We start from the raw sequence: 24,156 nt of genomic DNA, 5'->3' as shown, positions 1-24,156 counted from the left end.
CCTCCCCGAGGAGGCCCTCTGCCTCACACTTTTTAAATTAACTGTTGAATGCTTAATTTCATCTCAAGATTATGATTTGGAAGGTAACAAAAGTGACACTGTGTAGCCTCCCCTGCCCCCAGAGCACCCAGTGATATCGGAGAGAGTGCGTGTAAGAGAGGACGCGTGCACATGTATGTGCCTGTGTGTGCACATGTGTGTGTGTGTGTGTGTGTATGTGTTCTTCCCCTTTTACACACCACAGTGGTCCTGCGCATGGCCTCCCCACCTGCCCTGGAACTGCCAGGTCCGTGTCCGAGGATGCCAAGGGCTCCGTGGGACCATCCAGTGGGTCGTCCCAGTCTTTGCTGCCCTGTGGGTGCTGTAGAGACACCCTCAGCCCAGGGTGGGTTTAGAGTGGGGCAGGCTTGGCCACCAGAGGGGACACAGTCATCCTGCTGGCCCCGCCTGGCCAGGGAGCTAGGGGAGTGCAGATGGACCCCCCTACCCTTACAGATACAGGTTCATGCTTGCTCCCAGGCATATTTTGTCCCCAGGATGCAGGGCAGGTGCTGTCTGTTGGGCCATCCTGATGAGTACCATGGATGACTGTCTCTCAGTCCTGGGGGCTGGAATCTGAGATCAAGTGTGGGCAGGACTGCCTTCTCCTGGGGCCTCTGCTTGGTGGAGACGCTGCCTCCTTGTCCTCATGTGCCTCCTCTGTGGGCTCTCCTGAGGTCTCCCAGAAGGATGAGCCCTATGGGATCAGGGCCCACCCTGCTGACCCCATCTGAACATCACCCCCACTCTAGAGGCACCATCTCCAAACAGCCACACTGGGGGGTCAGGCCTTCAACATGTGACTCTGAGGACACAATTCAGTTCCTAACACCTGCTGTGCTCAGGCACCTCAGCAGCGCACATGCACCACTACACCCCTGCACAAGCTCCCACACGCAGGGCCTCACCATGTGGGCCTCCTGCCATCCCAGTCCTTGACCACTGCCTCGGTCTGAGCTAGTTTCAGACGCTTGGGCCGGCGACCGTGCTCTGGAGTCTGGGACCAGTGAGCTGATGCCCAGTAGAGGGTCCACATGGTGAGGGGCCTGTCTCCTAACCCAGTGTGCTGCCTTGGTTTACCCGTGTGCTCTGTGCAGCCTTTTATGTGTGGGGAGGGGATGGCAGGAGCAGCCACCTGCTCCTCCCGAGGGGTTTGCCCTGCCCTGTACATGGAGAATGAGGGCCCAGAAGAAGCGGGGTTGTGCAGGGGCCCTTAGTGGCTCGGTTGTGCTGGGCAGAGGGGTCCAGTGTGGTGGTGGGTGCAGACTAGAGATGCTGGCCCTGGCAGGGGCTGGGGGCTGCGAGTCCTCACTTGGGCCTGGTTCTGTGTGCTGGCTGGTATGCTGTGCCTGCTGGCGGAGCCTGAGCTCAGTGGGTGTCGTCGGGGGGGATGAAGGCCCTGGGGCCCAGGGCGGGACGGGAGCCCCTAGCCTTGGTGGGGGCTGCCCAGACAAGCTGCCTTCCTGCCACCAGCCCAGGCCAGGGGTCGCCAGCCCTTCCTGGGTCTCCTTCCTTCTGGTCCCCTCCTCCTCCCACCCTCCCCACCCCTCCTCCGCAGCCCTTATAGCCACATCCTCCAAGGAAAAACCCCAGACTCCTGTACTGCTGGCAGAGATGAGGATGTTCGTGGAGTCCCTGCGGCTCAGCGGTCCTCACTCAGCCCTCCTGCTCCTGGGGCTTGTGCTGGGTGCCGTAGCTGAGCACAACTGTTTCGGGAACACCTACCCCAAAGACGGCAAGTGCTGCAATGACTGCCCACCAGGTGAGTGGCCTGGCCACAGAATTGGGGAGCGGTGCCCATGGGGAGGATGGCATGGGGACCTGAAACATGGGGTTGGGGGTCATAGGGGTAGAGACACGGGGACAGAGGGCAGGGACACTCGACATGGGGGTGGGTGGAGACACAGGAATGGAGGATGGGGAGTGGGGGACTTGCTGATGGCGTCCTGGGACACAAGTGTCATGCGCTAGTGGACTTGGGCTGATGGACCGGGTGACCTGCCATGGGGCTTGGGACAGTGGGCCAGCCGGAGGCTGGGGAGGAGGCTGCCAGGACCGGGGCCAGGGCCAGGGCCAGGGCCAGGCTGAGTCTGAGCCACGTCCCGCTGCAGGTTATGGAATGGAGAGCCGCTGCAGTAGGAGCCATGACACCAAATGTCATCAGTGTCCATCTGGCTTCTACAATGAGGCTACAAATTACGAACCCTGCAAGCCCTGCACTCAGTGCAATCAGAGTGAGTGCCACCCAGCCCCAGCCCGGATCCCTGGCCCTCTGCCCTTGGGGGGGTGGCTGGGGGCCCTGTCGCTCCACCCAGCACTTACATGGGGCCCCCCAACCATAGAAACAAGCCCCAAACCACAGCAGGGCCAGCTGCACCACAGAGGCCCGCTAGGAGTACCCCCTCCCACCAGGGGGGCTGACACCACTTGGGGTCAGGGAGGAGCACATGCCTGCCAGGTGGCCCTCCCCCACACCCCTCCACCCAGGGTCCTGCCACGGGCCTCAGAGGAGGCAGGAAGGGCGGCTGGAACAGCCATGAGGATGGGGAGGCATCCCAGGAGCCTGTGGCCAGAAAGAGTGTGGCATCCAGAGACTGGGGATGGGGCCACTGGTCTGGGGGCCCACCTACCGCCCTGGGCGCCCCACCAACTGCTCCTGACACCTCCCAGGAAGTGGGAGTGAACCCAAGAGGAGATGCACACCCACGCAGGACACCATCTGCAGCTGTAAGCCAGGCACAGAGCCCCGGGACGGCTACAAGCGTGGAGTCGGTGAGCCCCACGGGGTGGGCAGCATGTGCATGAGAGGTTAGGCTCTGTGGGCCTGCAGGGGGGACCTGGAGGGGCCAGGGGGCTTCGGGGACCCGAAGCCATTAAGGAGGCCTGTCTCCCACATTACATGCTATCACTTCCACTGCATGCCACCCCCACTGCCCTGTCAGACCAAGGTCCTTCCCTAGCAAATAGGTTATGCCAAGAATGGGGTGGGGGGAGGCACCTGGGTCAGGGCCAGTGGGTGGACTGTGGGCAGGGAGGAGGGTCTGGCAGCCCTGGAGGGTGAGCGCCTAGCCTCACGTACCAGTCCCAGCAGCCATGGTGTCTGGGTCCCCGACGTGGCCATGGACGGGCTGAGATGGTCCTGCTGCCTTGTTGCAGACTGTGCCCCATGCCCACCCGGACACTTCTCCCCAGGGGATGACCAGGCCTGCAAGCCCTGGACCAAGTGAGTGACCTGCGGGCTGGCTGGTGGGGGTGCTACTGGTGCCTGTCCCCTCATGACCCCTGGCCCCACCCTGCTGTCTCCCTGCTTAGCCCTGCCAGCCCCCACCCACCAGCCTGGCAGCTGGGTTGGAGTGAGGAGGCTGTGAAACTCCCACTCATCCAGACCTAGGGCCTCCATGGGCAGAGGCAGGAAGAGAAGAGTCAGTGGTGGGTGGGTAGGAGGGGACGGGGTGGGGAACCCATGGAAAGGGGGACTGAGGGTGTGGTTCCCTGGGTGGGAGTCTGATGCTGCCTCAGCTGATCCCGTGTGGGTCTCCCATTACTCCCCACCTGTTCAGGTCCTGTCCTAGTTCTGGGCCTATCTGGTCAATCTGGGAGGAGTTGGTGGGGTGGGGGGTGGGCTCTAGCTTGACCCACACCCCTGCCTTCCTCAGCTGTACCTTGATGGGAAGGCGTACAATGCAGCCGGCCAGCAAGAGCTCAGACGCTGTCTGTGAGGACAGGAGCCTCCCCGCCACACTGCCATGGGAGACCCAGAGCCCCCTGACCCGGCCCCCTACCCCTCAGCCCACTATGGCCTGGCCCAGGACCTCGCAGGGGCCCTTCACACCCCCTACGGAGCCCCCCAGGGGTAAGAGGGGGGTGGCTTCACCCCAGCAGCAACCTCTGCTGACTCAAGAGGGAAGGGGGTGAGGAAGGGAGGGAAGTGTTGGGAATGGCCTCTGCCCCCTTGCCCCCCTCAAGAGGCCACCCTGGGGTGGACACCCTCCTCCAGGGGCCCCATCCAGCAGGCCCCGCCTCCCCACAGGCCCCCAGCTGGCTGCTGTCCTGGGCTTGGGCCTAGGCTTGCTGGCCCCCGTGGCAGCCGCACTGGCCTTGCTCCTGCACCACAGAGCCTGGCGGCTGCCCCCCGGTGAGTATACACCGTGACCCCCGCCCAGACTGCCTCCCAAAAGGCTGAGACATTAACCCACCTGCCACCTCCTGCTCTTTCCTCTTCCCCAGGTGGAAATAGCTTCCGGACCCCCATCCAAGAGGAGCATGCTGACGCCAACTCCACCCTGGCCAAGATCTGAGCAGCCAGTGCTCCCACCCCAGGCTGGGGGCCCAGAGGGTCTGCTGGATGTTGAGGGGCATTGTGGGTGCCCCCAGGCACTGGCCAGCACATCCTGTCACCTGGGTGCCCTGTCACCCCGCCACCCCAACCTGCGCCGTTTTAGGTGCTCCTGGGCTGGCATCCAGGGCTCTGCTACGTATGCTGTGCATACTCCCCGCCCAGGGTGGTGCCCCCCCCCCCAATAAATGACATGGGCAAATGTGGGTCTCTGACTGGGCGCGGGTGGGGAGGCGGCTGCACGCCCATGGTGGGAGAGCTGGGCTGTGCCCACTCTGGCAGAAGACGGATCTCCCACTGAGGCAGGGGTGTGGGGTAGGGGCTTACCCTTTCTCTGGGCATGTCCTGGCACCTGCAGTGTCCTGGGGGTGGCTAGACCACCCAGCCGCTTATTGGGTGGATCTAAGAACTGCTGCTCGGATACCCTGCACTTGGGTGAGAAGGCCCAGGGCACTAGGAAGCCCACTGATCTGGTTCTAGTGGGAGCAGGTAGGAGAGACCTGAGACCCCAGCCCCAAAGGGGACATTTGAGGGCAACCCTTCAGGTCTCTGTGTTCCCCCAGAGCACAGAGCTCAAGAGCCATTCCTTGTTTCTTGAGGCCTTTCAAACCTCAAGGCCTGCCAGACCTGTGAGTGTGTTGCAGATAGTAAGTGGCAAAAGTTGGGCATCACCACTTTGGGAAACTGAGCCTGTTTGGAGCACAGCAGCTTTCTGTGAGACATCAAGCAGGAAAATCCCGCTGCCCGTGGCTTGTCTTCCACAACCATGGCGCCCCTCCTAATGGGTACCAGACCAGATTGTAGATGTCCTTTAAGGCAGAGGGGCTGCGGCCAGCGCTAAATGCTGGCCTTGACTCTGGCAGAGCCTCAGCCCTGGCCACCAGCCCTCCTTGTCTCTGGGGCCATCTGTCTCCTCAAGGTCGCCCCAGAGGCCTGTCCAACTTGTCTTCAAACCTCTGACCCCTCTGGTCCCCGCCTGAACATGCGGAGAGAGGACAGAGCTGTTCCATATCCCACTGACACTGGCTTCCCACAGTACTCTGGTGTGGGACTCGGCGGTGAACAGAAGAGTGGAAGCCGTGCCCTCAACACAGGCAGCAAACCCGCACCCTTGATGTGGGGGCAGTGGTGCCCAGGACAGCACCTGGGCGTGGGGAAGTGCAATGGGACCTGTGGAGGAGTCAGGGTGGGGGCAGGGGAGAGGTCAGGTCCTGGGGCCCGGGGTTTCTTGCCCATACCCACCCCTGCCTGGCTGAGCCATCCCTGCCATAGGGTGGAAACATGGACAGTGTTGCCTTCTCTGTGCTTCTTCACCAACCCTCAGCACACTGTCCAACCCCTTACCCCCTGCCCGGCTGCTGAAAACCCACAGAAAAAAAAAAAAAAGAAAAAAAAAAAGAAAACCCACAGACCCTCTCCACCTCAGCCCTGCCTGACCCCCAGCCCCCACCTGATCCCCGTCCCCACCTGACCCCAGGCCTGGGTGTTGAGCTGTGATTTCACACAAGCTCCAGAAGCCCCCTCCGTGCCCCCACAGTCAGATCCCACCCCCTCTGGTTACTGAAGGACCTTCTGCTAACAAAACAGAAGTGACTCCTGTAAGCTGGGACAAGTGATGATGCAAACATGCGGTGAGCCGCTCACAGAGGGCTGGAAAACACAGATAGAGATCATCTCTCCTGCGCTGCCCAGTTCTGCAAGCTCCACTTGTCCACGCAGCCTGTGGCTAGGGCTGGGGGGGCGGCTTCCGGAGAGGCTGGGACCAGAAAGCACACGCAGGCACTGACATTTCGCAGACGTCACTCCTGCCTTTTGAGGGGCCCTGCTTGTCAGCCACCATCTCTATGGGCACGTAACCTGGGCCCTTTGATTCCTGTGTGGCTGTAGGTGGCAGCCACTGAAGAACCTTCCTCTCCTGCTCACCCCCAGGCTCCCCAGGGAACATTTTCTGCACAGAGCTGCTCCTGCCCAGCCCACCTTCACCCTTCCACCACAACAAACTACTTCCAGAAGTTTCTCTATCCCTGCTTCCAGAAGAGCCAGCTGGCACATGCACAGTCTGACAAGCATCATTTGTTGGGTATTGATCCCATTTTCCTGGGCCACGGTATACTGCCCGCTTACCAGAGTTGGGGTGACCCTGCACTGCCACAGACCTGTCCCCTTGGTCTTTGAACTGAGCAGTAGACGAAGGTCCAGAACTATTGGTTCTGTGCTTGGAGCGCCTTTACCAGCTGTCCCTCTTGTCCCAGCGCTTGGACACAGGTCCGTGTCTGGGAGCTGAAGGGAGATCTCAGGGCTCTACTGAACCCACCCAAGAGCCCCCTCCTTCCCCTGTAGGACCCGGTTTGCCCCCTGCAGAGGAGTTGTGCATCCTGGGACTTGGAGAATTAAGTCCTGTCATTCCCCTCGGAGAAGGGACAGCTGCCCATGAGACCAGGTACAGACACAGGTCTCAGAGGGCATGAGCACACCTGCAGCCCCGGGGCGTCACCACAGTCACGCTCCTAAGACCCTGGCTCCAGGGAGGCTTCCCGGAGAAGGCAGGGATCCAGAGGCCCTCCGTGTCACATGAGGAAGCCAAAGCTCATAGTGAACTGGAGGCTGAATTCTCTGGTTGGAGAGCTCGGTTGGGGGCTGGCCCTCCCCACCCTCCAGGAGGAGCAGATCTGTTTGGAGAGGTCTGAGTGGGACCTGGCCCAGTGGTGAGAGCAGGGGCCTAAGCAAGCCACCTCTGGCCCAGAGCTTCCAGTGACTAGAGGTTCCATCAATGCCCAGACCTCTCCTAAGATCTGAGGAGGTCTCTGGGTTGGGAGATGTGATGGGGCCCCCCTGGGGCTCTAAGCTGTGAGCAGTGAATCTGCACAGCTACAGAGGTGTGTGTGCTGGGGCTTCATGTGCACCTGGAGCCCAGTTAGACCTTGATGGCCAAGTGAGGGGCTTGTCTCAATCCCTGGAAAGTGGGGAGGCCTCTGGGTGTGGGGCTCTGTGCTGAGCCTCACCAGGTAGGGCCATGATGCCTGTTGATGGGGGCTAGCTGACTAGGGAGGTGGAGATCTTTAAAAGCCTGTGAGGCCCTCCTGAGGAAGCTAGGGGACCCAGCCAGGCACAGTGAGGGAGCAGTCCCTGCACTAGCTCCCCTGTGAGCACTTCCCACCTCAGCATGCTGACGCTTAGCATCTAGCTCCCACAGTTTCTGCTGGTGTCTATCCCTTTAGACCGGACAGATCCACAGGTTTGACTAGAACAGGTTTCTGATCCTCCCCCTTGAAGTGTTGCCCCAGACCTAGCTGGGGGTGGGGGGGCAGGCTGGGGAGGCAGGCTGCTCTGTGTCCCCCCTCCCACATACACATTCAGGGGCATATTTAAATTCTAGGTAGGAGGGATCCCTGGGTGGCGCAGCGGTTTGGCGCCTGCCTTTGGCCCGGGGCACGATCCTGGAGACCTAGGATCGAATCCCACGTCGGGCTCCCGGTGCATGGAGCCTGCTTCTCCCTCTGCCTGTGTCTCTGCCTCTCTCTCTCTCTGTGACTATCATAAATTAAAAAAAAAAAAAAAAAAAAAAAAAAAGAAAGAAAAAATTAAAAAAAATTCTAGGTAGGAATTCCTGGACCAAAGTGCAAGGACACTTAGGAACCCCAAAGGTCACCCTCTTTCTGCTTGCTCGCTGCACATGAGTCTCCTGGAGGCCTCCCTCCCTCCGTGATGGTGCTCTGCAGCCTGCCAAGAGACCCCACCTCCCTGAGATACAGCCAGGCTCAGTTGACTTAAATTTTTTCAATTTTTAAAATAATTTAGAGCAGTTTTGGGTTCACACTAAAATTGTGCGGCAGCTGCAGATTTCCCTGGTGCTCCTGCCCCATGCCGGCTCCCACGCCCGGGGTCCTGGGGTGCCTGGTGTGTAACAAGGAGTCCTGCTGCTCAGACAAAGCGGTAAGGACCTGTTGCCGCCCCTCTGGTCACGCAGAGCAGTGTTCTACCCCCCTGCGAGCCGCTAGGTGCAGCCGGCGGGTTCCCTTTCTTCCACTCGGCCCGGGGAGAGGCCCTCGTGGCGGGGCGGGGCGGGGCGGGGCGCGCCGGATGGGGGCGTGGTGGGCCGGCCCCTCAAATCTCCCAGCTCGCTGGGCCGCGGGGGCCATGGGGGCGCGGCGCGCGGGGCTGTGCGGCGTCGTGCTGCTCTGCGCGCTGGGCCTGGGCCGCCCCGGGGCTCCGAGCTGCGGCCCAGGCCGCCTCCTGCGCGGAACAGGGACAGATGCGCGCTGCTGTCGCCCGTGCGCACCGGGTGAGGCGGGTAAGGGCCGGGGAACCGGGGAAGGGGTAAGGGGGCGGGCGCAGGGAGGACCTCTGAGGAGGGGCTGGGGTGTGAGAGCCCTCACCAAGGCGAGTGTTGGGTCCTCCGCGCAGGAAGGCTGTCCCAGCTCCAGCTGAGGGTAAAGGCCACCACTGTCTGCCCAGGTCAGGGTGGCAGCACACTCCCTGCCCCGGCCCTAGCTCTGTGGGAGACAGCAAGTTTGGGGACAAATATTGCAAGGAAGACACCCCAGAGTGTCAGCCTGCCAGAGCCTGGGAATCGAGAAGGGAGGGTCTGAGGGTCCCAAGTCTCAGTGAGGCTTGCAGAGGCAGGCAGCCTGCCCTGAGGGTCATGGCAGCTGGGGGCCGTGCAGGAAGGAGAGGGAGCAGGTCCCTCAGGGGACCCCTTGTCCAGCAGAGATGTGTTCTGGTCACTCCCCCTAGGTGGGAGCAGCTTCAGGGGTTGAGGGACACAGCCAGGCCACATGGGTGGAGGAGCTGGATGCCGAGGAGGCAGACAGCTGGACCAAATGGGGGTCTGAGGGTGGGGAGACTGCCCTTCCCTTTATCATCCCATTCCCCCTGAAGGGCCCCTGGGAGAGCCCTGAGGAGGGAGGGGCTTGGCCCAGCTGCTGAGAGGGCTGGATTTTCTCTTGCTCAGCTGAGAAGGTTTGTCCTGAGCTGGACTGCACGTGTGTCCAGCCAGGGTTCCACTGTGGAGACCCCCAGTGCAAGACCTGCAAGCACCACACTTGCCCCCCTGGCCAGGAGGTACGGCCTCATGGTAAGTCACTGGCAGCTGTGGCCTGAGCAGGACAGTGGGTTAGACCAGGGCCGAGCCAGAGCTCATGGGAGTGGGTGTGTAGCCAGTGCCATGTGGGGGTGGAAGGTACATTCATGTCCTCTGGGCAGGCAGGCACTGGCATCTCTGCTGTTTATTGCTTCAGCCTAAATATGAGTCCCAGCACCCATGCAGCTCTGGGAAGTCCTTCCCTGTCCTAGCCTGGCTTTCTCTCTCCAGAGTTAGGGTATTCTTCAGGGCTGGTTGTGTGAAGTAGTGGAGTGTCCAGGGCTGTCTAGCCCTTAGGCCCTGGCTCTGACCAGGCCCCCAGTCCTCCACGTACCTTAAGCATCTGCATGATGATCTGACAAAACTAGGCCTGCCCCCTGTTGCCATGTCTGGTGGTCAAGTGTATCCTAGAAGGAGCAGCTCAAATCCTCTTGGGGCTTACTTGGCTGATGGGAAGAGCATAGTGTCACTTGAGCAGCGTTGTGATGTTGGATAGGGCAGGATCTAGGGGCAGCTGGGGCACAAGCCTCACCTGGTCTATCTGGGATCCTCACTGACCTCTTGCCCTCCGGGCTACTGGACCAAGCATGAGGCCTGGCCTGGGTCTTTGCCTGGTTTCCACCCCCACCCCCTCTGGGCTCCCTCACCCTCCAGCCTTCCAGGGGACAGGCCCCTGCACCTCCCTCTGGCCATGTGCCACACAGCTCTCCATCCCCAGATCCCCCAGGGACCTCCACTCAGCTCAGGGTCACAGCCCTGGGGTCTCCCCAAGTCTGCTTCCCCCTCAGATGCCTGCCTGGAATGGGGCATACATGATTTATAACAGGTCTGGGTCTTGCAGGCATCAGAGACCTCAGTCTAGAGGATGAGGTGTGTTGGAGTCATTCCGCTGTAGACTCAGGCCCCAGATGGATCCCATCTCATCCGCCCCAACAAACCTTGGCTGTCTGTCTGTCTCTAGGGAATTTCAATTTTGGCTTTGAGTGTGTCGACTGTGCCGCAGGGACCTTCTCTGGAGGCCAAGAGGGTCGCTGCAAACCCTGGTCAGAGTGAGTCCTGGCAGGACCTTCGGGTGGCCGGGCAGTTCCTGAGGGAGGGGCCTCTCCGATCCTTCCTGGCACGGTGACCCTCGCACAAGTCAGAGGACAGCAGCGTGCGGAGGGGTTGCTCCGGTGGCCATGGGCTGATGGAGGGCTCTGTGTCCGTGTGTCCCAGCTGCTCCCAGTTTGGATATCCTACCACGTTCCCCGGGAACAAGACACACAATGCTGTCTGCAGCCCAGGGCTGCCACCCACCGAGCCGCGTGATCCACTGACCATCGTGCTCCTCACCGTGGCCACCTGCATCCTGGTCCTGAGTGGGACCCAGCTTGTCCTGCACATCTGGCAGCTGAGGGGGCATCGTAGGTGGCCGCCAGGTCAGTGGTCCCCAGGGGTGGGAGGGGTGGGTCCTTGGGCTGCCTGCTGACTGAAGCTGCTTTGCAGAGACCCAGCTGCTCCTGGAGACACGGCCGCCAGCAGAGGACACCTGCAGCTGCCAGTTCCCTGAGGAAGAGCGGGGGGAGCAGCTGTCGCCAGACAAAGGCCAGCTAAGGGACCTGTGGGTGTGAGGCCTGGCTGTCCTCTGCTGCTGCAGACTCGGAGCTGGCCCACCCAGGAAGCACCCTGGGTGGACCCTTGGGAGCCAGGGCTCCTACCCTGCCATGGGGCCCCAGCTCTGGGCCTGGCCCTGCTCCCCTCGATGGCGGAAGTGGGTGGGGGGTGGTGACCGTGACCCATCCCCCAGACCTTGCAGAAGAGACAGCAGCTGTGCCAGACCCCACAGGAGATACAGACACAGCCATGACTGCCTCCCTCCCTTGCTGGCCCTGTCTGGGGCCCCCGGCTCCCAGGACAGGAGGCTGTGCCCCAGTGCTGGACCTGGCTGCCGGCAGCGCTTAATAAACACTTGTGTAGCGACCCAAGTGGATGTGTTCTGGGGTCGGGGGACAGGGAGACAAGGCCTCCCTGACTAGAAGCCCCTCTCCCCCCTCCTCATCTGCTTCCAGCCTAGGCGGGGCTGGGGGTGGGGGGCAGCTCTCAGGGCCATTCTCGTCCTGGACACAAGCACTTAGCAGGGACCATGGGACTTGGAAGGCTTCTTGGAGGAAGGGCACCATGATGGATACTTGTCCTGCGTGCCTTTTCACGGCTCTTTGGAAACCCCTCCCCTGGCAATCTGCTCAGCACACTGGGACCATTAGATTCTGTGTCTGGTCTCTGGCCTGCTTCTGCTCCGGACTCTGGGTCCTGGGCTGCTCACACAGCCTACTGGCTCCTGCAGGGGGCCTTTCCTTGTGTCATTCACCCCCAAGTCCCAGACGAGGTCTACGCCCAGCACGTCGTGGTCTGGAGGGTGACCTCCCAGTAACCTGCCTTTGGCCTGCACCCTTTCTCCAAGTCTCACTGCTTACCTCCCTCCACCACCTCCCCAGACCCTTGTCCCTTGGGGCATGTTCTAGGCTCCCGCTCGTGGGAACTGAGCAGTGTTCTTTCCCGCACCTGGAGACTTTGATAAAAAAATCCTTGACACAGCGGTCCTGGGTGTGGAAGGTAGGCCCCTGGAGGCTGGTCTCGGCAGCAGCACCCTGCAGGTGCCAGCACACCCAGCCACCTGCCCGAAGTCAGTGCTCCAACAACCCCTACACCCCTCTCCTGCCTGTAGCTACCCAGAAACATCCCCTGACTCATTGTCCCAACAGGCATCAAGGAGGTGGTGAAGAGCTCTGGAAGCATCGTGTCTAGGGCATCACCTGTGTCCCCACCCCACTTCAGCATGGCACATCCTGCTTCTACCCCTGGAGGGTGGGGTGTGAACAACTGCTTTATGATTTTACTCATACTGGAAGCCCTCATCCTCTCCATGCCTGCTGGATCCCGGGCTCATCCCTGGCTGGATGTCAGGGGACAGTGGAAGACAGCACTGGCAAAGCCAGTGAAGTGCATTCTAGGAGAGCCCCCAGCAAACTTCTCTGGGACCTGCCGGCCACACTCCTGGCCACTCTTGGGTCTCCAGGCCAGGTTTCCTGCCCTGCCCACCCCTTACCCACCCTGCTTTGGGAAGCCAGCTCTCCTCTGGGCTTGCTCTTGTCACCTGTGTCACTTGACAGTCTCACTCCCATGGATGGGGCACATGGGATGCTCACAGCTGCCTAGGACCTTCTATAGTGGCTGGCTCAGGCTGCCCCAGGGCAAAGGGTTCCCCAACAATGGCTCAGCTGTCCCCAGTGGTGGTTGGGGAGAGGAGGCAGGTCATCTGCACTCACAGACCTTCCTGAGAAACCACTCTGGCCTGCACACACCCAAGTCCCGAGGGACCTCTCTGTTGGCTGACTCAGCATGGAAACTCCCCGGGGGGGGGTCCCATGTGGGGTGGTAGCACCCTGACGTCAGTATGGGGGCGGCACAGAGCAGGGTGGGAGATTCCAAGGCCCAGGTGGAGAATGGGGAGGAGGCTAGATTCAGGGGGGCTGGGCAGGAGGGGTCTGGCCCTGAGGATCTCAGGGTTTTGGGGAGGGCTGGATCGGCCCCCTTCTCTCTGTCCCTCCGCCACAGCACCTCACAGAGATGCCCCCATCCCTCATCCCAGCTTGGGGCACAGGGGCTGTAGAGTCAGGAGGAGAACCCAGAGCATGGCTGTGCAGAGGTACCACTAGGGGTTTTAGATGGGAGAGGACTGACCAGACCCAAGGTCTAGGGGACGGAAGTGTGGGTGGGTGGGTGTTGGAGGGGGCAATGCCTGGGGCAGGGTGGGCCGAGGGGTGGACCTGGCGTAAGGGGCTGTAGGGGCTCCTGTGCCCTCCTACTCAGCCCAGCTCCCCGGCATGGAGGCAGGTGCATGCCCAGCAGCAGAGCCTGACAGGCCGCCTGACCTCCTGGCTCACTGAGCCCCAACAGAGACCCCCCCAGGAAACCCTGCCCCGCCAGCTCTAGGCACCTGACTGCTTCCTCTGGAAACCCCCACTCTACGGAACAGCTCTTTAGCTGTTCTGGAAAACCGCAGCTCCTCCGCTCCGGCTGGGAGTCCACGGTGTCTAGTTAAACCTCAGATAAGGGCCTGAAGGCCGCCGTGGTTCTCAGAAGTGCTTCCTGCCACAGTCGCCCCCTGCTCCTCACCCCTCCACTTGCTGGAAAAGGCCCCTGCCTCTTCCTTTACTGAGATCTGGACCCGGCCAGTGTGGGTCACCCTCGGCTGGACACCCATCTGAGATGGAACTGGACACTGGCCCCTCTCAGCCCCAGCCCTGCCACAGCTGCAGGGAGCTGTCCGAAGGCAGGTGGTGCCTGGCTGCCCCCAGGCACGTTGATAATTTAGGTTCATGATGCCAGGCCTGACCATGCTGGGGCTTTGACAGGATGTGCGGCCATCACTCATGGCCACCTCCTGCACCTCGTGGTTTCCTGAACATTCAGGAGCAAGCAGTCTTCTTCCAGTGGGGCTGAAGTCTGAGGCTTCTGGAGGGGTTACCCCTGTGGCCCCTGTGGCAGTTTCACCAAGTGGCTGTGCTGGGGGTGGAGATAGAGTCACCTCCACCCCCGCGTGTCTCATGTTTCCAGGAAGCTTCTGGAGTTGAGATGCTTTCCAGAGATGCTGATTCGGGGCAGTGCTGCTCCAGACCCCTTTCTCAGACACACATTCCACAGGAGATGGGCTTCGGGGGGTGCAGGGGAAGGTCCTCTGAGTCCTTGGGGCTCCTTGGGACCTTTATCTGAATCAGACCTGTGGCTGCTAGAAGGTGCTCAGCAGACCCGGCACTGTGTCCACCAGAGGCTGAAGGAAGCCCCAGTGGGTGCCAAGGTGGGGCCTGTGCCGGGCAGTCCCCCCGATGGATGCAGCAATGATGGGGGTCCCTGAGTGGTGCCCTGGTGAGAGCAGAAGGCACTGCTTGAGTTTCCCACCTATCGGTAGGACCCTAGGACTCAGCCTTGGAGGGGGAAAAGGGGAGAGGCAAGGAGGGAGTGTGGGTGAGGGGGGCGGGGGAGATACTTAGCTTCCAGGAGCCTGTATTCACCTTGAATTGCAAACTCCAGCAGCGGTGCTGGCAGCCCTGTCTGAGGCACTAGGGAAGCTGTCCCTCCCGTGCTTCTGGGGCAGGCTCCTTGAGCCCCTGAAGGCGTCCTGAGCCCCTCTTCTGTGTCTGCTGCCCATCTGTGTCATTTGAATCCTGGGATCCACCTCGTACCTCCAGGTGTTTGGAGGTACACGGCACCCCAAACTCCGTATCTGGCCTTTTTCTCCCTGGTAGTCCTTACAGTTCTGGCTGGAAAGGGCACTTCAGGGCCAAGTGTGAGCTGAGTGGGGCCCAGACAGTGGGCAGATGGGGGGCAGGGGTGTAGCCATCACCTCTGGGTGTTTGAACAGCAGTGATTTTTTTTTAAAGATTTTATTTATTCATGAAAGACGCAGAGAGGGAGAGAGGGAGAGAGAGAGAGAGAGAGGCAGGCTCAGAGACGTAGGCAGAGGGAGAAGCAGGCTCCATGCAGGGAGCCCGAACTGGGACTCGATCCTGGGTCTCCAGGATCACACCCTGGGCTGAAGGCGGTGCTAAACTGCTGAGCCACCTGGGCTGCCCAACAGCAGTGATTCTTGGGAAACTTCATTTATTGACACTTGGGCTCTCAGGGGGTGCCAGGGACCCCAGAGCAACAAATAGGCCTTTTGGGGAGCCCCGGGAGGAGGCTCAGTTAGGACAAGGCAAGCTGTTCTGCTAAGGTGCACTTCTCTTCACATTGCACCCACTTAGGGCCTGGGATTATGGAGGCAGCAGGAAAAGGAAGCGTGTCACAGAGGCCTCAGGCCACTCTGTGAGCTCTGCATGGCCAGGTGAACGGCTCCACTGTGGCAGGGAGGAGAGCCGGAACGCTCTGGGAAAGCACCAATGAGCCACATCAAGAACTGAGAGATAATGTGGAGGGCAGGGGACCTGTAGGCAGGGGTTTGCAGGGTGGATGGGGTGTCCAGAAAGGGTAGGGTACAGAAGCCTGGGTGTGTGTAGGGGGAGCGTATCAGGAAATGTGTAGTAGCCTGAATGCTAGCAGGGCACACAGCCCTGACCCCAAAGGTGTGTGTATCTTACAAAGACCTGGGTGTACTCAGCTTGGCCCAGGCAGCCACTGAACCCCCACCCCAAAGGAGGCTAGTTTTCTTCCTTCCCCAGCCTTTTGATGGCAGAGCCAACAGACCCAGCTGCACAGCAGGCAATGGCTGAGCTTGGCCAGCTGTGAGGATTGATCACCAGATGTGCTGGGAGGGGACCTAGGGTCCCTAGGCACATGGTGACAAGTGCTTCTTGACTTTGGTCTGGGGGCCCCATATTCCAGGCCACAGCAGCAAGATCATGTGTGTGGGGGGGTGGGGGGTGGAGGAAATGGGGGGTGGGGTGGAGTGAGGGGTACAACAGGGGTGGGGTGGGTGGTTTGTGAATGATGGACAGGTGAGTCCCTGGCCCCAGGCCTGCTGCCTGGCCTGAGCAACCGCCCGGTGCATAGTGCCCTCTAGTGGTACTGTGACTTCTGACTTCCGGCCCCCCCCCCCATCTGGACAACAGACCCCTGTTGACCCCAGGTCCCACCAGCACTCCGAGGCAGGACAGAGAATGGGTTCCAGCCAGTCAGAAGGAGGGCATTTGTGAGCTGGGGAAACTATTTGGAGAGGTGAGGGCAGGGGAAAGAAAGGGAGCAAATGAGGAGTTGTGCAAGCTGGCCAGGAGGTGGGGTGGTGGGTGGGGGGCAGAGGTGGAGAAGGCATTATGACTGGCCCTGGACACAGTGGTGGCAGGAGGCTTAGACACGTCAGAGGCCCTGCATCTCCCTGTGGCCTTAGGGCTGGGCCCAGGAGGAATGGGGACACCTGAAGCCATGCAGGGACTGGCCAGGGTAGGGCCAGTGCTGGTTGAGCTCGTTCTTCAGGGCTGTGCTGCCATGGCCACGTCCCCTCACCCATGGCCTAGGTCCTCCAGGCCTCAGTGTCTGGCCTTTGGGAAAGTTAGGGGCGGTGGCGGCAGTGGGGAGCGGAGCCCAAGTGCTATGCAGGCCCCTGAGAGGGGCGATGCCCTGAGGGGTGAGGGCAGCCCCAGGGGCAGCCTCTGTGGGTGTGAGCGAGTTCTCCCCTCCATGGGCATCCAGACCCTCTCCTGGGGATCACAGAGTCAGGCAGCAGGGATCGCGGGAGTTGTGGGGCTGCAGGAGGGTCCCAGTAAGTGAGGGACACGGGGTGGTCTGGAGGAGCCCTGAAACTGCTGACTCTCCCGGATAGAGGCAGCCCCATGAGGGCAGAGGCGGCGGCTGTGGGGAGCTCATCACCTCCAGCAGCCCCCTCCCCCGAGGACAGAGGGCAGGACGCTGGGTCCAGGGGAGCCCCCGCGGGAGCGCCTGGGGCCATCCATCGGCGCAGAGGCCCGTCTCTAACAAAGTAGTCTTTATAGGTCCCGAGGGGGCGCTGGTGGCCCGGCGCTAGGAGCCGCGGTGGCCCGCGCTCCTGCGCTCCTCGCGCTCCTCCTCCGCCAGCCGCGCGCAGGGCTCAGGCGCCGGGTCCGCGCTCTGGGCGCCGTCCGGGCCCAGGCCGGGTGCCCGGGGCCTCTGCTCCGAGTGGGGCCGCCCGTGCGCGCCGCGGGGGCTCCGGGGCAGCGCGGGCCTGCGAGCGCCCGGCCTGTCTGCGGCGCGGGTCGGAGGTGGCGCCGAGCAGTCGGCCTCGCACGCGGCCCGGGGCGGCGGGGGCCGGAGGGCGCTGCGGGAGCCCCCCAGGCGCGGCCACAGGTCTGTCTCACCGTTGTGCAGGAGCACGAAGCGGCGCTGTGAGAGCAGAGGCAGCATCTTCTGGTTGCGCAGGCTCTTCTGGAAGGTCTCCAATGCCAGGTCTGGGGGAGGGGGTGAGTGGGGGCATTGTTGGAGGGGACGGGGAGGGGCGTCACGGTTCGGGGCTGGGGCGGAGGTTCTGCACGCAGAGGAGGTGAGGGAGCGGGTGGAGATCAGGTGCGGTAGGCACCCGGGTAGTGGGGAGGTCCGGCAGGGGTGCCTTTCTTCTGTGGGGCCCGAGGGCATCGGAGAGCTAAGCTTGTGGGCACCTGAATTTGGGAAGAGAGTGGGATGGCACATCCAAGGCTGGGCAAACTGCCTGCTGGAGGTTTGTAGGGGCTGCACAAGGGCCTCACCCAGGGTCTCCACGATCACGCCTGGAATCACCTCCTTCAGGACTTCACAGTTGGTGTGCAGAGCGGGGTTGGAGTTCATCTCCAGCAGCCACACCTGGCCCAACACTGGTTAGCATCCGTCCCCACACATCACCTGGCCAACAGGAGGCTGAGGCCCTGGCCCCCATAAGGCCTAGTGATCCCAGGCAGTCCACTTCTTTTGTGTGGCCTCACTCCTATTTGCTCAGGGGGCTAAGGCTCTTGCTGGGCCTGCAGGATCTTGGGGAGGGGGGTTTGGGGGTGTGTGTCTGACTGCAGACTCCACCCCATGGGCTTGTCTGAGGGGTTTGGGTATAGACAGGTGGCCCCTGCCTCCTTGCACCTGCCTACCAAAGCCCACTTGCCCCAGGAAACCTCAGCGGTACCTTGAAGTTCTCATCAATCAAGAAGTCACAGCCAATGAGGTCGAAGTAACCCAGCTTGCAGTGGAGCTTGGCCTTGACAGCCTGGAAGCAGTGGGCCATGATCTGCTGCATCCGCTTCTGTGAGTGGAGCAGGGAGGGGGTGACTGGATGTCACCCCTTGATTATACCTCCCAGGCCTGAGCAGCCACAGCCACACCCCTCACTTGCGCTCCCATCTGTGCCCCCTCACCTGTGCTCCCACCTATGCCCTCACCTCACCTGCATAGCTACACCTGCTCACACTTTCACACTGAGTCACAGGCTCACAGCTAGAAACTCATTCACTCTTGTTTTATCCCTGCAGCAAACATGTGGAGCTCCTCCCTCATGGCAGGTACCGGAGATATGAACGGAGAGAACTTTGAGCAGCTCAGTTGTAGCAGGAGAGATAGAAAACAAATGTGATACATGAGTCACTGCATAGTTTGTGCAGCATATCAAGCAATAAGTGCTGATGAAGAACATGAAGTGGGGTTAGGTGTTGGGAGGGTTCTGAGGTGGTTGTTGTAAAAAGGGCATGGGGTATTGGTCTCATTGAGGAAATAGTGATCGGACTGAAGACTGAATGGAAAGTCTGTGAGGTAGGGGATGGGGAATTTGGGGGAAGAGCAACAGCTGTAAGTGTGAGCATGCCCAAGGTATTGGGGAAACAGTGAGGCTGCTGGGGCTGTAGCAAGCTGGAGGGGCAGCAGGAAATGAGTCCAAAGTGGTGCCAGTCACATCATGGGGGCATGGGAACCACCTTCTTTTAAGGCTGATATCAGAGCTGCTGGGAGGTGGACCAGAGGAGGGGCATAACTAATTCATGCCCTAATAGAGTCTACTGGCTGCTGTGCTGAGAGAAATGGAGGGGACATGAGGAAGATGCAATTATCTACCTACCTTAAGCAGGTAGAGCTGATGGGCTGGATTCTGAATATACTTTGAGGTAGAGCTAACCTGATTGGTTTATGAATGGGTTATGAGCCTCAGAGTTCTCCCTAAGTGTTTGGTCTGAGACTCTGGAAGGATGAAGTCCCCCATCAACTGAGAAGAGAAGGAGAACCATGGAGTCTGGGAGGCTTATGAGCTTGCAGATGGGGTGTTGATAGGCCCTGGGATATAAGGCTCAAGTTCAGGAGAGAGGTCAGGGCTAGATGTTTAATTGTGGAGCCAAGAGACTTTCATCACCAATGGGTGCAGATAAAGAGCAGAGCCCTAGGCCTCCAGAGAGCAGTAGCTGGGACATGGGGGGCCAGCACAGGGGGCCAAGAGGGAGTGGGCAAGGTCCTGGAAGCCATAGGGAAAGAATACCGGAGAATGAACAGTTGTGTCCAAATTGGCTGACAGATGGGACAAAGAGGACTGGGAACTGATGTCTGGGTTTGGCAACATGGAGGTCACTTGTGACATCAGTGAGTGTTTCAGTGGCACCCTAGGAAGAAGCCTCATCGGAGTGGGTCAAGGGCTCAGCAAAATGGCAGAGGAAGGACATCTGAAAATAAATCACTCCATGAAAGTCACACACACACACACACACACACACACACACACACACACACAAGAACCTGCAAAAGTAATCAGAATCAACTGTTTCAGAACTCTGGAAATTAATCAAAGGCTTACAACAAACTGAGTAGTGCTTACAAAAGAAAAATCTTGCGGTGCCTGGGTGGCTCAGTTGGTTAAGTGTCTGCCTTTGGCTTGGCTTGTGATCCCAGGCTCCTGGGATCAAGTCCCACATTGGGCTCCCTGCTCAAAGGGGAGCCTGCTTTTCCCTCTTCCACTTGCCCTGCTTATGCTTTCTGTCAAATAAATAAAATCTTTAAAAAGAGAAAAATCTTGAATCTTGGTAAGAAGAGCAAGCTTTGTAGCATTTTAACTTGCCATAATTTTATCCCCTACTTCCTAGCTCAGTGCTAGACTTGAAAAAAGTCTAAATTCTCAGTACTGGAGATGACAGAATGTACTTGATTTGCAAAGAATTGTAGCTATTTGTTGTGTGCTTTCTGCTGGCCCCCAGAAGACCTCACTTGAAAATAACTAAAGAAGAATATGAGAATGATTTCTTATCAAATAGAGTATCAGTGAAGAGACGGAAATTATAAAAGGAAACTACAAAGAATTTCTGGATTTAAAAAGTATAGTAAACGGGCAGCCTGGGTGGCTCAGCGGTTGAGTGCCTGCCTTTGGCCCAGGGCGTGATCCTGGAGACCTGGGATTGAGTCCCACATTGGGCCCCCTGCATGGAGCCTGCTTCTCCCTTTGCCTCTCTCTGTCTCTCATGAACATATAAATTAAATCTTAAAAAAAAGAGAAGTATAATAAATGAAAAATGGAATTCACTAGAGGAACTTAATAGTAGATTTGAATTGTTTGAAGATAGGTCAATTGAGATTATCCAGTCTGAGGAACAGAAAAAAGGAATGAAGAAAAGTAAACAAAGCTACAGAGACTTGTAAGACACCATCAAGCAGACCAACATAGATAATGGGAGTCCCAGAAGAAGAGAGTCACAGGCAGGAAGAATAGTTGAAGAAATAATGGTAGAAAACTTTCCAAATTTGATTTAAAAAAAAAAATAGTCTATACACCCAAGAAGGTCAGTGAGCTCCAGTTAGGATAAACGCAGAGATCCACTATACCATAAGCAAACTTTCAAAAGACAGACTATTGAAATCAAGAGAGAAGTGATGAGTCACAAGGGATCCTTGACAGGATACACAGCCAACTTCTCATCAGAAACCATGGATTCCAGAGGACATGGGATGACATATTCAGAGGCTGAAAGGAAAAGCTGTTATCCAGGGATTCTATATCTGGCAAAACTATTCTTCAGAAATGAAGCAGAAATCAAGACGTTCCTAGATTTTAAAAACCAGAGGTTATCACTAGTAGAACTGCCTTAGGGTCCTTTCAAGCTGAAATGAAAGGACACTAGATGATAAATTGAATTCACATGAAAAAATAAAGAGCATAGTTAAATTTAAAAGCCATATATACATGAATTTTTGGTAATTCTTTTTTTCTTTTATTTAAAAAACAACTCAATAAAGTAAAAATTATAAATCAATGTTGATGGCCACACAATATATAGAGCTGTAATTTGTGACAGTAACAGATAAAGGGAGGGAAAGAACTATATAGGAACAAGGTTTTTTTTTTTTAATACTATGGATATTAACATGGTATTAATTGAAACTAAATTGATATAAATTAAGATTTTAATGGTAATCCTCAGGGCAACAACAAAGAATAATTAAAAGTGGAACAATGGAAAGAGGTATATCATGCAAACAGTATCAAAAGAGCTGGAATGGCTTTACTAATATCAGAGAAAATAAAGAAAAGGACACTGTAAAATGATAGATCCAGAAGATGTAATAATTGTAAACATACGTGCACCTATCAACAGAGCCTCAATATACATGAAGCAAAAACAGAATTGAAGGACAAAATGGACAATTCAATAATAATAGTTGGAGACTTCAATACCCCACTTTCAGTGTTGAATAGAACGTTTAAACTGAAGATGAACAGGAAAGAGAAAACTCAAACAGCAGTGTAAACCAAGTAGACCTTAACAGACATCTACAGAACACTCCTTCCACAATAGCAGAATGCATATTCTTCTCAAGTGCACATTGACTATTCTCCAGGACAGACAATATGTTGGGACATACAGCAAGTTTCAATGATTATGGAAGGGTGCATATCACACCAAGTATTTGCTCTGACCACAATGGAATGAAATTGAAAATCAACAAGAGAGGGCAGCCTGAGTGACTCAGCGGTTTAGCACTGCCTTCAGCCCAGGGCGTGATCCTGGAGACCCAGGGTCGAGTCCCATGTCAGGCTTCCTGCATGGAACCTGCTTCTCCCTCTGCCTATGTCTCTGCCCCCACCCCCCGTGTCTCTCATGAATAAATAAACAAAATCTTTAAAAAAAAATCAACGAGACGGAGAATTGGAAAATTTACAAGTCTGCGGAAATTAAACAGCACACTCTTTAGTAACAAATGAAATGAAAATAGAACATACAAAATCTCATGCAATCCGGTAAAATCAGTTCTTAGGGGGAAATTTATGGCTGTAAACACATATAAAAAAAAAGAGATCTCAAATCAATAACCTAGCTTTTAACCCTAATAAATTAGAAAAAGAAGAGAAAATCCAAAGCAAGCAGAAGGAAGGAAAATAATAAAGATTAGAGTGGCTACAAATGAAATAGAGAATAGAAAAACCACGGAGAAAATAGATGAAACCAAAAGCTGATTCATTGAAAAGACTGACAAAACAGACATACTCTTAGCTAGATTGACCAAGAAAATGAAGACTCAAGAAATCAAGAAAGAAAGACCTTATGTGGAGACGAAAATAATTATAAAAATGATTATAATTGTTCATAGGATGCTATGCCAAGCAAATTAGATAACTTGAAAGAAATGGACAAAGTAACAAGCTTGACCCAATAAGAAATAGAAAATCTGAATAACTTATAACAAGTAAAAGTTGAATTAGTCATTCAAAAAACCTTCCCACAAAGAAAAGCCCAGGAGAAGGTGGCTTCACTGGTGAATTCTTCCAAACATTGAAAGAATTAACAGTAACCTTTCACAAGCTTTCCAAAAAACAGAAGAAAAGAAACACACCTCAAACCAGACAAACATGCAAGAGAGTGCTATAGACCAATACTGCTTATGTGTGTAGACCAAAAATACTCATTGAAGTACTAGCAAATTAAATCCAGTAGCATATTTAAAGGTTAATATATCACTTCTGAGTTTGATTTATGCCAGAAATGCAAGAGTAATACAGGAAAATCAGTCAATGTAATACAACACATTCATAGAATGGATGAAGCAAGAGCTATCAAAACAGTGTGTGCTGGCACACACAGCAATGGGATAGAATTGATAGAAATAAACCCAGACATACCTAATCAATTGATTTTCGTTAATGTGCCAAGGACAGTCTCTTTGACAAGTGGTGCAGGAAAGCTGGACATCCACACACAAAAGAATAAAGTTGAGTCCCTCACACCATATGCAAAAATTAACTCAAAATGAGGCAATGACCTAACTGTAAGAGCTAAAATGGTAATACTTTTCGAAGAAAACACAGATACAAATCTCTATGACTTTGGATTTGGCAATGGATTTTTAGATATGAAATTGAAGGTATGAATAACAAAGAAAAAATAGATGAATTGGGTGTCTTCAAAATTGAAAACTTTTGTGGAAGGAAAAGGACATTATCAAAAAAGTGAAAAGATAACTCACAGAATGGGGAAAATATATGCAAATCACATTTTTGATAAGGGTCTAGTATCTGGAATCTGTAAAAAGCTCTTATAGCCTAACAAAGAAAAATGGACAAATGATCTGAATAGACATTTTTCTAAAACAGACTTACAAATGGCCAATAAGCATGTGAGAAAATGCCCAACATGATCATTAGGGAAATGTAAATCAAAACCATCATGAGATACCACTTCACACCCACTGGATGACTAAAGAGGAAGGAAGGAAGGGAGGGAAAAAAACAAGTGTTGGTGAGAATATGGAGAAATTGTACCCTTCTACATCACTGGTGGGAATGTGAAATATGGCAGCCCCTATGGAAAACAGTTGGCAGTTCCTCAAAATGTTAAACATAAGTTACCACGTTACCTCACAGTAGCATTCCTAGCTATGTATCCAAGAGAACTGAAACTATGTTCATGCAAAAACTTGCACATGAATATTCACAGCAGCATTACTCATAATAGACAAAAAATGGGAGCAACCTATGTCCATCATCAGGTGACAAATGTTTATCCAAACAAATTGTACATCCCTATGATGAAATATTACTGAGTCACAAAAAGGAATGGAGTACTGACATATGCAGGAAAGGCCACATATTGTATGATTCCATTATTATGAAATGTCCAGAATTGGGGGAGATGATGGGGAGTGTCTGATAATGGGTGTGGCCCTTTCTGTTTGACGATCCAGGTGGTGATCATAGCACAACTTTGTGAATATACTAAAAATTCCTGAACTGCACACTTTAAAATGGTGAATTTCATGTTGTGTAAATTATCAA

General features: G+C 56.2%; 3 protein-coding genes across 14 annotated transcripts in view; 2 read left to right on the top strand and 1 right to left on the bottom strand.

Annotated features, from left to right (window-relative positions):
• The first annotated feature begins 1,601 nt into the window (after positions 1-1,601).
• Positions 1,602-4,568, top strand: TNFRSF4 (TNF receptor superfamily member 4). 3 transcript variants are annotated; one of them, XM_025427574.3, is made up of 7 exons: positions 1,603-1,801; positions 2,151-2,273; positions 2,710-2,847; positions 3,196-3,262; positions 3,696-3,892; positions 4,070-4,174; positions 4,267-4,568. In XM_025427574.3, the coding sequence occupies exons 1-7, from the start codon at positions 1,654-1,656 to the stop codon at positions 4,335-4,337; spliced, it is 849 nt and encodes a 282-aa protein (XP_025283359.1). In that variant the 5' UTR covers positions 1,603-1,653; the 3' UTR covers positions 4,338-4,568. The 3 variants fall into 3 exon arrangements, with proteins under 3 accessions (XP_025283361.2, XP_025283359.1, XP_025283360.1); XM_025427575.3 differs by having other exon boundaries at positions 1,605-1,801; positions 2,710-2,811; XM_025427576.3 differs by lacking the exon at positions 4,070-4,174 and having other exon boundaries at positions 1,602-1,801.
• Positions 4,569-8,510: 3,942 nt separating this feature from the next.
• TNFRSF18 (TNF receptor superfamily member 18) lies at positions 8,511-11,414 on the top strand. 3 transcript variants are annotated; one of them, XM_049110474.1, is made up of 5 exons: positions 8,511-8,657; positions 9,327-9,449; positions 10,417-10,504; positions 10,671-10,873; positions 10,941-11,414. In XM_049110474.1, exons 1-5 carry the CDS (start codon positions 8,513-8,515, stop codon positions 11,063-11,065), a joined length of 684 nt encoding a protein of 227 aa, XP_048966431.1. In that variant the 5' UTR covers positions 8,511-8,512; the 3' UTR covers positions 11,066-11,414. The 3 variants fall into 3 exon arrangements, with proteins under 3 accessions (XP_048966431.1, XP_035571827.1, XP_048966432.1); XM_035715934.2 differs by having other exon boundaries at positions 8,511-8,666; XM_049110475.1 differs by lacking the exon at positions 9,327-9,449 and having other exon boundaries at positions 8,511-8,666.
• Positions 11,415-15,078: 3,664 nt separating this feature from the next.
• TTLL10 (tubulin tyrosine ligase like 10) overlaps positions 15,079-24,156 on the bottom strand; it is a 53,654-nt gene continuing 44,576 nt past the window's right edge. For 5 of the 8 annotated variants that reach the window (XM_049110471.1, XM_049110467.1, XM_049110472.1 and 2 more), the window contains 4 exons: positions 18,049-18,165; positions 17,645-17,738; positions 17,261-17,350; positions 15,079-15,359 (listed from right to left, as the gene is read on the bottom strand). In XM_049110471.1, coding sequence (XP_048966428.1) covers positions 15,277-15,359; positions 17,261-17,350; positions 17,645-17,738; positions 18,049-18,165 — 384 coding nt within the window. In that variant the 3' untranslated portion in view covers positions 15,079-15,276. Of the gene's footprint in view, positions 15,360-17,260; positions 17,351-17,644; positions 17,903-18,048; positions 18,166-24,156 lie in introns of those variants that run through there. The other 3 variants (XR_007410858.1, XM_049110468.1, XM_049110469.1) reach the window with 3 other exon arrangements.

The sequence above is a fragment of the Canis lupus genome, chromosome 5 (genome assembly GCF_003254725.2).
Source record: "Canis lupus dingo isolate Sandy chromosome 5, ASM325472v2, whole genome shotgun sequence".
In the NCBI taxonomy this organism is placed as follows: domain Eukaryota; kingdom Metazoa; phylum Chordata; class Mammalia; order Carnivora; family Canidae; genus Canis; species Canis lupus.
The sequence above is the reverse complement of the archived record's forward strand: the minus strand, read 5'-3'. Positions and strand labels throughout refer to the sequence as shown.

Bases quoted from the DNA above. Each gene is read 5' to 3' on its own strand.
- TNFRSF4 (XM_025427574.3), top strand. From the start codon at position 1,654: ATGAGGATGTTCGTGGAGTCCCTGCGGCTCAGCGGTCCTCACTCAGCC. The intron at 1,802-2,150 runs GTGAGTGGCCTG...GTCCCGCTGCAG, and splicing joins CTGCAATGACTGCCCACCAG to GTTATGGAATGGAGAGCCGC. The intron at 3,893-4,069 runs GTAAGAGGGGGG...GCCTCCCCACAG, and splicing joins CCCTACGGAGCCCCCCAGGG to GCCCCCAGCTGGCTGCTGTC.
- TNFRSF18 (XM_035715934.2), top strand. From the start codon at position 8,513: ATGGGGGCGCGGCGCGCGGGGCTGTGCGGCGTCGTGCTGCTCTGCGCG. The intron at 8,667-9,326 runs GTAAGGGCCGGG...TCTCTTGCTCAG, and splicing joins GTGCGCACCGGGTGAGGCGG to CTGAGAAGGTTTGTCCTGAG. The intron at 10,874-10,940 runs GTCAGTGGTCCC...GCTGCTTTGCAG, and splicing joins GCATCGTAGGTGGCCGCCAG to AGACCCAGCTGCTCCTGGAG.